General features: G+C 35.9%; 1 protein-coding gene across 4 annotated transcripts; it reads left to right on the top strand.

The window, feature by feature from the left end:
• The first annotated feature begins 4,163 nt into the window (after positions 1–4,163).
• LOC145097531 (U-box domain-containing protein 4-like) lies at positions 4,164–8,525 on the top strand. Of its 4 annotated transcripts, none has more exons than XM_079035105.1 (7): positions 4,164–4,404; positions 5,184–5,227; positions 5,324–5,425; positions 5,510–5,790; positions 5,889–6,002; positions 6,094–7,809; positions 8,201–8,525. In XM_079035105.1, the coding sequence occupies exons 4-7, from the start codon at positions 5,515–5,517 to the stop codon at positions 8,258–8,260; spliced, it is 2,166 nt and encodes a 721-aa protein (XP_078891231.1). In that variant the 5' UTR covers positions 4,164–4,404; positions 5,184–5,227; positions 5,324–5,425; positions 5,510–5,514; the 3' UTR covers positions 8,261–8,525. The 4 variants fall into 4 exon arrangements, with proteins under 4 accessions (XP_078891231.1, XP_078891233.1, XP_078891234.1 ...); XM_079035106.1 differs by lacking the exon at positions 4,164–4,404 and adding an exon at positions 4,477–4,660; XM_079035107.1 differs by lacking the exon at positions 5,324–5,425.
• Positions 8,526–10,342: the final 1,817 nt, after the last annotated feature.

Raw genomic sequence — 10,342 nt, 5'->3', positions numbered from 1 at the left:
AGGAGTCAGCTACTAAGTGAATATGATGGTATTCATGAGGTGGATGACTGACATTATGGGGAGTTCCTCAACAGCTGATGACAGGGTAAGGTCGGGAACCTAGGAAAGCCTAGGTAATGCTTCAGTAGGTTTTGTTGCGCTGTTTAGTGAGTTTTCGGGGGAATAAGATTGAGGAGCTGACTTAGAGGATTCAAGATGATTCTTGAGGGAAGTATGGATAGGTGTGGAAGGTAGTATTGGGCCCGTACTACTGAAAGCACATGATCCATACTCGAATCGGGGATAGTCTTGAAGAATCTAAGAAGCTTGTAGGAAGAGGATTATTGAGTATATTATGATCTTTTGCATGTTCAATATCAGTTTGGTGATAAGCCCCCAGAAAGGAGGTTCATGTTTTGGTTCCAGCTCAGGTGAAGGTACTGAGTTGATTAGGGAGCAGATGCAGAAATTCATCTCGTCGAATATTACATGCGGTATTTGGAGCAGATTTATGTGATCTTTGGTTTAGTTAAGGAAAGAATTATAGAGATCTTGGATGAGCACTTGGGCGTGATACGCACCGAGCTTATGGCTATCATTGGAGCTCACACTTTATCTTTTGTGAGCGGAGATCGATTTGGAGCACCTGGGGAAGAGGGGGTCAGATCAGGTGCAGTCAGGGGAGGGTCCCAGGAAGAGACCCAAGACTTCGGATCAACGATTGAAGGGCCAACAGGGTCGGGGTCAGTGCAGCACATGCGATTGAGGAGTTCATTGGTGGCTCGTGTACCACTAGTGGTCATCTGCTATTAGTGCAGAAGAGACAAAGAGCAACGCTCTGAGCATTACACTTGTCGCCCTGGGAAGTGACCAACTGCGTTTTGACTTATTATAGACCAATTATTGCATGGGATTGGACTTGGACTTGAGAGCGCCAAACACTAAGGTCCTAGTGCGAGGTCGCGAGGGCGAGGGCCTGGGTCTGGCACTAGGCCGGACAATGACCGTTAACTAGGTCATCCTAAGAATAGCAGTTCGGTTATCTTTAACATATTCCTAGAGGGATACGTTCACATTGGGTTAACCTATTTAAAATAAAAATAATAAATTAATTAACTAAAGCTTACACCGCTTAAATTAGTTTCAAACATAAATAAAGTTTCAAAGTATGACAAAAACACAATCATAATTCATAAATACATATAAATTGTTCAAATAAAATTAAAAATATTTAATTTCGAAGTGATTTTAGAGAGTGGCTAGTATTGTCCGTACTAAGAAAAATGATTAGAATTAGGATTGCATTTTTTAAACATAAATAATAATACAACATTATAATTTATAAATTAATACTTTGATTACTACATGATAATATTCAAATAATTATTAAATTAAATATATATTAAAATTAAATGAGTTGACGAGTTGAAAACGGGTTTATAATTTTACCCCAATCCAACATATTTAATTAAATGAATTAAGCGAGTTGACCCAATTAACTTAAATAGGTTGGAAATCTCAACCCGACCCGTTAATTTTAGGTTGGGTTAGCGGGTTGGGTCGATTTTTGCCGATTCTAGATGAAAAAGGTAGAGAGTGATAATGTGTAGAGTTTAATAGATTTTGTTTTGATTTTAAAAAAAAAAATAACCATAACCAACCATTGCTCTCTCTTTCTTCTCTTTAGGGGCTTAGCGAGTGTAACTTAGCACCTCTCTTAGCGCATGCTAAAGGCGGTGTTAGCTTATGCTAGCAAGGGTCTTAGCGACCCCCACTCCTAACAATTTTATGAATGTGGGAATATGAGTTTTTAAAAAATGTTTGAATTAGTTTTTTAGTGGTAAAAATCAATAAGTTAATAAATTAAAAAGTGTTTGACTAATTTATTGACTTTCATTTGTTTTTTTAATATAATAAGGTATAAATCATTCTAAAAAGTCATAAATTGTAATTTCTTCAAAACTCTTTTTCAAAGGCTAAACTAAAATTGTTTTAAAAGTCTTTATTAAGATACAAACATTTTTTTTAAGACTAAACTGCACAAATGGTCCCTGTGGTATGTCGAAAATTGCCACTTTGGTCCAAAAAAGTTTGGACTAGCACCACCGGTCCAAAACTTTGATTTTGTTGCGAGTTTGGTCCAATCTATTTTGAATCTTTTTAAAATGACATATTTGCCCTTGTTAATTTGTTTTTTCATTTTTCTTTTATTACAATAATTAAAAAGAAAATAAGAAATAAAAATAATACTACTCTGCCTCCTCCTCTTTCACGTTTAACACAAAACACTCAATTTCTCTTCCTCTGTAGAAGAGCATCTCCGACACCACTATCGTCAGTCGAGCCACCACCGCCTTCATCCCCCCATTGTCTATTGCCACCACCAACCTCCGACAGGCAAACCCTTTAAACGGATATATGTAAACCAACCCCTTGAAACACCGCCGTAGTCCTTCGTCTTGCACCCAACGTTGTTTCCTTCGCCTCTCCGAAAAAAATGGCGTCGCCCTTCGTCTTCATCCGATTGAGCTTCAACAGATCGAACCGGAGAAGAACAACTCTGGTGGTTGTTCATATCTGAAACCTCCCTCCCAAACGACCGCTGCTTTTTCGACTCGTCTTTCCAGATCTGAGCCTTAGCGTCATTGTTATAATCGTTGCCGGAGATATCACTGGCACTATTGATGTTCCAGATCTGCGACCAAGGCCGGCGGCTACAAAAAATGGGGTTAGAGTTTCCAGGTGACGAGACTGGTTGGAGAGGGTCGGCGGAAACATCAGCTATTGGCGGCGGTGTCCCACATCAGCGGCTACCTGCTATGGTGGTCGGAGGTTGCTCTGGCAGCCTTCGGCCTCGTTTTTGGTTGGGTTATGGTCGAAATCAGTGGAGAATCGAATATGAGTGGTGTTTGGTGGTGATTTTCAGTCGAGAGGAGGGGGTATAAAGTGGTGGTCGGACTTTCATCAACAGTGGTGAAACAAGAGGTGAAGACGGTGGCGGTGGGTGGAGATGGCAGCTCCGCTGATTTCGTCTTCCTGTTTCGACGGGTTTGACCAGAGGGAAGGAGGAGGGAAAGGGTTGTGGTTGGTGGGTTGATCGGCGATGGTAGGAGGGTAAATAGGTGGTGGCAGTGGTGATGTTCCGGTGGTCCCTGGTGGTTTTCCGGTGGCACAACTCTATGACTGGAGGAAGGCGATAGCGGTGGTGAGAGCGTTGGGGTGGAGGTTTATCACAAGACAATAGGGAGCAAGGCAGATCGGAGGAGGTGTCTGGGTGGATTTCCTTGTCCAAAGGAGAGAGAGAGAGAGAGAGAGAGAGAGAGAGATTTCATTTTTATTTTTTTTATAAAAAATTATAAAAATAAATAGAAAATGCAAAATTTCTTTTTTAGTTTTTCTTTTAATAAAAAAAGTATTTAAATAAGAAAAAAAACTAAAAAAAGAAAAAAATAATAAGGGCAAAATAGTCATTATGAAAAAGTTTAAAGCAAACTGGACTAAACTCGCAACAAAATAAAAAGTTTGGACCTCTGGTGCTAGTACAAACTTTTTTGGACCAAAGTGACAATTTTCAGCTAACCACAGAGACTATTTGTGCAGTTTTGTCTTTTTTTAACTTATTGACTTTTCAAAAAATCATTAACTTAAAAATGAATTTTTAGAAGAAATTCCAAACACTCTTTGGAAATCAAACCACAATTTAAATATAAATTTGAGTAAATTATACAAATGGTCCCTACCGTTTGGGGTAATTTGTATGTTTGGTTTCTAACTTATTTTTTTAACTTGAAAAGTCTTTACTGTTTGTTTTTGTTACACATTTGGTCATTGTCTTACCTAAGAAGACTATTTTACCCTTGAATTTTTAATTTATTTAAATAAACACACTCCCAACCCTACATCCATCTCACCTTATCTTTCTTTACCTACCCCATTTTATTTAAAAAAAATTAAAAAATCAATGGCAAAATAGTCTTTTTATATAAGACATGGACCAAACACGCAACAAAAACAAACTGTAAGGATCTTCCAAGTTAAAAAAAAAATTACCTCAAACCATAGAAACCATTGATATAATTTACTCTAAATTTAAAGATAACTTCTTATAAAAAAATAAAAATGAATGAAAATTGAAAAACACAAACAGCTTTGCAGCAATCGATATCATTTTCTTTTTGACCTCCTTCCTAAATATTGGGCAGCAAAAGCAAAAAGAAGGAACAAATTCGGAGTTTTTGGGTATCAAAAATAAAATAATGGCAGAAATAAAAAAGCCAATGAGAAAGCAAGAATAGAGCTGTTTCATGAATTCAAGAGGAATAAACATTTCGCATACCCACTGGTTTCTTAATATCTTTACAAATTACAATCCCTTGGCGAATTGTTCAAGCTAAAATCTGCCGATCTTTGTTCCTTGTTATTCAGGTGAACTCTTACTCTATCTTCTAGGGTTTCGTTTATTACTGATTGTATTCGTCTTCTTGATCTCTGTTGGACTCGTTCCTTTTTCAACGTTTTCTTCAACGCGTTTTGAGTTCAATTGAGGTGAAGTCAAGTCTATTCTTTATGCTCGTTCTTATTTAAGCTTTGCGTGTTTGTATATTTGATCAATTTGAATTCCGACATTAGTACTTCGAATTCTGTAGAGAGATCATAAACTTCTGTCGGTTATTTCTCCAGGGTATGTATATTGTATTGATGAGTTATAGTTTCGATAATTGCTTAGCGATTGGGGGTATGATCTAGTATTGCTTCGTTTTGAATTGTAATGTGGTGGTAATTGGTAAAAGTTATAACTGAAAGTCGAATTTTCCCCCAATTTGCGAAAGATTCCATTTATGCTAAGTTTATGTATTGGATTCTTTAGGTAGGATTGGTATCTATAACTTGTCGAGTTATTACTTCTTCTTGCATTTATGCTGGAAATTAAACTAACATTATAAGTAGATTACTTTTGAAGATGATATTTTGTTGATGTTTGTCCATTAATGGAAGATATTTTATCTCCCTAGTTAACTAAATTATCTCTGATTTTGTGTTGCTTACTGTTTTTCAAGCTTTTGCAATATGATACATCTAAATCTGTCTTGTTTTTGTTCTTCTGGATTGTTATTAGCCTCATTTGAAGCACTCTTTTGTTCTTTCACATTCATATATCATCTCTTGAGCATAACACCCAAGTTTATCATTTTTTGAATCCACAGTCAAGCTCTGTAACTAAAAGATCACACAACTCATACAATTAAAGGTAAATATCAATTCAAACATGCTGTTGTTTCTAAGGTTATTAACAAAACTCACATTATAATTATATGCTACTAAATGAATTTATACACCTTCATAGGGAGTTCAAAAAGAACATCATCTATGGAGTTTGGCTTTTCTAAAGATCACATATATGAACAACATTTTCTCAAATAAGCAAATCACAAGTTTCCAAATATAGGTCTGTGATCCTTTTCTAAATTTTGGAATTTAGATTATAGTTATTTAATTATCTCCTAGATTATGATTCATTGCTTATTTACAGGTGTCATGGAGATATCACTTCTGAAAGTCCTTCTCAAAAACATCTCTACTTTCTTTCATCTTCCATCCCATGAAAACAGAAATTCAGAAATTGTTGGAAAATACTACCAAAAGATTGAAGAAATACTCAAATTAAATAAACCAGTACTTGAATCAATCACTGATTCAGAAATCTCTTCCAATGAATCTCTCCAAAAAGAATTTGCAGGATTGAATCAATCCATTGATGAACTCAGAGAGCTTCTTGAAGATTGCCACCCGTTGATGAGCAAAGTTTACTTTGTATGTCTTAATCACCCTCATTTTTCCAAATTTTAATTTTCTTGAAATGAAATTATAAAACTTTATTATTTTGTATCTCTATTTCTTCCACTTTTTAGGTTATGCAAATCGAATCATTATTTGCAAAGATTCGTTCTCAAAGCTTACAGCTTTTTGAGCTTCTGCAATCTTCTAATGATCTTCCTGATGAATTAAGTTCATCATCACTCGAGGTATTCCATAATTTCATAAATTTAATAAAGAAATTGAATTGAATTACACAAATATATAAAAACTACATATTTCTTTTTGGCCCTTTTGCAGCATTGCATACAGAAAATCAAACACATGGGCCATGAAAAATCATCATCAATCCTTTCAAAAGCAATAAGAGATCAAACAGATGGATCTGGAGCTAGTGTTGACTCGAGGTCAAAAATTGCTGACTTTCTTAACCTAAAGTCAAACCAAGAACTTTTAATCGAAGCTGTTGCCCTTGAAAAACTAAAGGAAAACGCAGAACAAGCAGAAAAGATTGGAGATTTAGAAGTTATTGAAGAAATGATTAATCTTGTTACACATATGATCGATTGTTTAATCGAATCAAAACAATCAGAATCTTCAAACCCTGTGCCAGTTCCACCTGATTTCTGTTGCCCTTTATCACTTGAATTGATGACAGATCCTGTAATTGTAGCTTCTGGACAGACATATGAGCGGGGGTATATTCGTAAATGGCTCGATCTTGGCCTCACTGTGTGCCCTAAAACCATGCAAACCCTAGCCCACACTAATCTCATCCCTAATTACACCGTGAAAGCCCTAATCGCAAACTGGTGCGAGTCAAACAATGTCAAACTCCCTGACCGGTTAACACCCGTAGGGGTAATTTCGTCTTTTCACGAACCCAATTCTCCCGTCCACCACCACCATGTCCAAACGCCCTCCGTCGATTCCTTACCGGAAAACACACCGGAATCCGGCGACCAAGGTGAAAACTCAACGGTTTCGAATACAAACGAGTCTCAGGCGGATGAGGTGGTGGTGCCGCCGGAGGTGGCGGTGGAAGTGGCGGCTCAGCCTGCTGCCACCGCCACACCGCGGCGGGAACACGAATACTCGCCGCGGTTCGAACCGAGGCCAAGAAACCAACTATGGCGGAGACCGTCGGATCGGTTCGGCCCGCGGATCGTGTCGTCTCCAACCACGGAGACGCGACCGGATTTAACCGCGGTTGAAACCCAAGTCAAGAAATTGGTCAACGAGTTGACCGACACGTCGATCGATGTGGTTAGAAACGCAACTGGTGAGTTAAGATTACTCGCGAGACACAACATGGATAACCGCATCGTGATCGCAAACTGTGGCGCGATAAATTTACTAATCGGTCTTCTAAAGTCAACGGACGAAAAAGTCCAAGAAAATTCCGTAACTGCCCTTTTGAATTTATCGATAAATGACAACAACAAAACCGCGATTGCAAACGCGGACGCGATCGAACCGTTGATTCACGTGCTCGAGACCGGGAGCTCGGAAGCAAAAGAAAACTCGGCCGCCACGCTTTTTAGTCTTTCGGTGATTGAAGACAACAAGATAAGAATCGGGCGGTCGGGGGCGATTCGTCCGCTTGTGGATTTATTAGGGAACGGGACACCGAGGGGTAAAAAGGACGCGGCGACTGCTTTATTTAATTTATCGATTTTTCACGAAAATAAAGCGAGAATCGTCCAGGCTGGCGCGGTGAAGTATCTTGTGGAGTTAATGGACCCCGCGGCGGGGATGGTGGATAAGGCGGTTGCGGTGTTGTCGAATCTTGCGACGATTCCGGAAGGTCGGACGGCGATCGGGCAGGAGGGCGGGATACCGGTTTTGGTTGAGGTTGTTGAGTTGGGGTCCGCGAGAGGGAAGGAGAATGCGGCGGCGGCGCTTTTGCAGTTGTGTACGAATAGCAGTCGGTTTTGTAATATGGTGTTGCAAGAGGGGGCGGTCCCGCCGTTGGTTGCTTTGTCACAGTCGGGGACTCCACGTGCTAAGGAAAAGGTGTGTTTTTATTTTTAGTTTTTGATAGTAAGGGCATTTACGTCTTTTTACACATATGAGAGATCGAGCGCGTGTCCCGTCCCATCTTTTACGGTTCGACAAAAAAAAAATACAATTTTGTCCTATTAATATCAGTCTCAGTCTCAATCCATTGCATACCAAACACAGTACAACCTGTTTTGACATGACAGACCAGGTTGTGTTGAGTTTGATATGCATTGGATTGGGACTGAGACTGATATTAATGGGACAAAATTGTATTTTTTTTTTGTCGAACTGTAAAAGATGGGACGGGACATGCGCTCGATCTCTCGTTTATGCAAAAGACGTAAGCGCCCTCATCATTGAATGTTTGGTGATGATATGTAAATTTTTAAATGTTTTGTTGCAGGCTCAATCGCTGCTAAGCTACTTTAGGAACCAACGACATGGGAATGGTGGGAGGGGGTGAGGGTGAGGGTGATGGTTTTTGAGGTAAGATATGTATACAATTGTATATCTAATGTTGCAAATAATGCATATGGAGGTTGTGTTGATTTGTGACAAAAAGAGAGGACATAGAAATGATTTGTGGAGGGGAGTTTGAGTTTGATTGAGTCCTCTCGATGAATAACTTTGTGGTTAAATTTGCAGCCTAATGTAGTAGTGTGAGTTTGTTTGTCAGAATAATATAACTCATATTTTCCTTATGAAAAATCTTAGATGCTTCTTCTTTTTGTTGTTATATATATAATATATGTTTTCAAGTGTAGTTTGGAGCATATGGTGCATTGTTGATAAAGAAAAGGTTTGTCTATTATGGGAAGTATTTATTTGATATGTGTCTAATATTTTCTTTATTTGATTCCGACTTTTTGGTGCTTTTGACCAATTTGTGTCCACTAAAATTGTTTGGTTTAAATTGATCATCGAATCAGAACATTAAGTATTCTTTTTCCCCATTCAAATAGGTCAAAATAGTTGAAGATTTTCAATATTGAATCGTGTTATGTTTTGATTCTTATTTTTTTTTTTTGGAATATTTGCAACTACATATTAGGCGATCTTATATATAAAAGCCGAACTAAATTACAAAAATTGACATTCTTTTATATATCACTATACTACAGTTCACAAAATAAAATAATTGAATAAATAGCAATTAAAATAGTTAGAGAAAAATATTAGTAAAATACAAAATGATATATGTAGATAAAATATTATTTAAAGTTTAAATGTATACACCAGATAAATTTATTACCCTTAAAAACAAAGTATACACAGGATAAAAAATAGGTATGATTTCAAATTTAATTTTTGATAATAACAGTTTGCGGATTTATTGACTATGATATAAATGTTTTTCGAAAATCTTTAAATATAATATGAAATTTTGAAATACAAAATTAAATATTAGTTAATTTTATGGGATATGATTATATTCAAGAGCTCTAAGAAAATGTCATGGCAAACCATAAATACACATCTTATTTTAATAAATGATTTTTTTTTTGCTACATGTCATATTCTTATTCAATTTGTCAAATGTCATTTTTTTTTGTTATTTTAAATTAATTTTTTTTCCATATGTCATTTTATGGGTATTTTTTTTTTAATTTTGTTAAATTCCACATAATATTTTAATGTAATAATTACAATAAATGTAACAATAAATAGATATCAATTTTATTAATGGACTTATCTTCTAATTTCAAAATTTCAAAATTAAAGCTTATTAATTTTTTTGTTTATTTATTTAAATTATTTGTTTAAATTTAAAATATAAAAAAACATTTCAATTTTAATAATTCATTTTTTCTTATTTTCATATAAATATAAAATTCTCAAATATTTAGACTTTTATATCTAACTTTTTTTTCTTTTAAATTAATTTATTGTAATGCATGAGTCTCACAACTAGTACCTAATAGAATAAGATATCACTATTTTTTTCATTAATTTCAATCTTGTAATGTAAGGAAAAATAATAAGTTTTGACTCAAGTTTGAATCCCATATATTTGATTTTGTTGATCTTCCACTTTCAACACTAACTTTTCGTTTTCAAACCATGTTATCAAAACTCTCGATTTCCATAGTTCGACATGTTATATACTTTTTTCTTGGTGATGCATTTTACGCAGAAAAAATTGTGTACAAAATATATGTAACTTCGACTTTAATAAATGGAATTCATCTTTCTTGTTATCTATGATACTAAGTACTACGTAGAAACTGTTAGAAACTAATTAAAAGAGCTATTCATGACCAAAAAAAAGGAAACTTATATTAGGAAATAACCTGCTTTCATATATTTTAAAAGAATAACATGTTTGGCAATAAGCAAGACGCCGTGGTGTGCAACCGTTTTTGACCTATGTTGTGATTGTGACAATTTTTGTTACAAACTTAAATATATGAATCAACAGTGAAAATTTTTGTTGGAAAGTCATCGTTAAAACTGACAGTTATGACGTTTTAATGAATTTGGTTTATATATAAAAGAACTGTTTTTAATCACAAAAAGAAGTCAAAATGAGAGTTCCATCGGGTCA

Source organism: Lactuca serriola, chromosome 4 (genome assembly GCF_051521515.1).
Source record: "Lactuca serriola cultivar US96UC23 chromosome 4, Lser_US96UC23_V15, whole genome shotgun sequence".
Lineage (NCBI taxonomy): Eukaryota > Viridiplantae > Streptophyta > Magnoliopsida > Asterales > Asteraceae > Lactuca > Lactuca serriola.
Note: the sequence above shows the minus strand (reverse complement) of the source record. Positions and strands in the feature narration are given on the sequence as shown.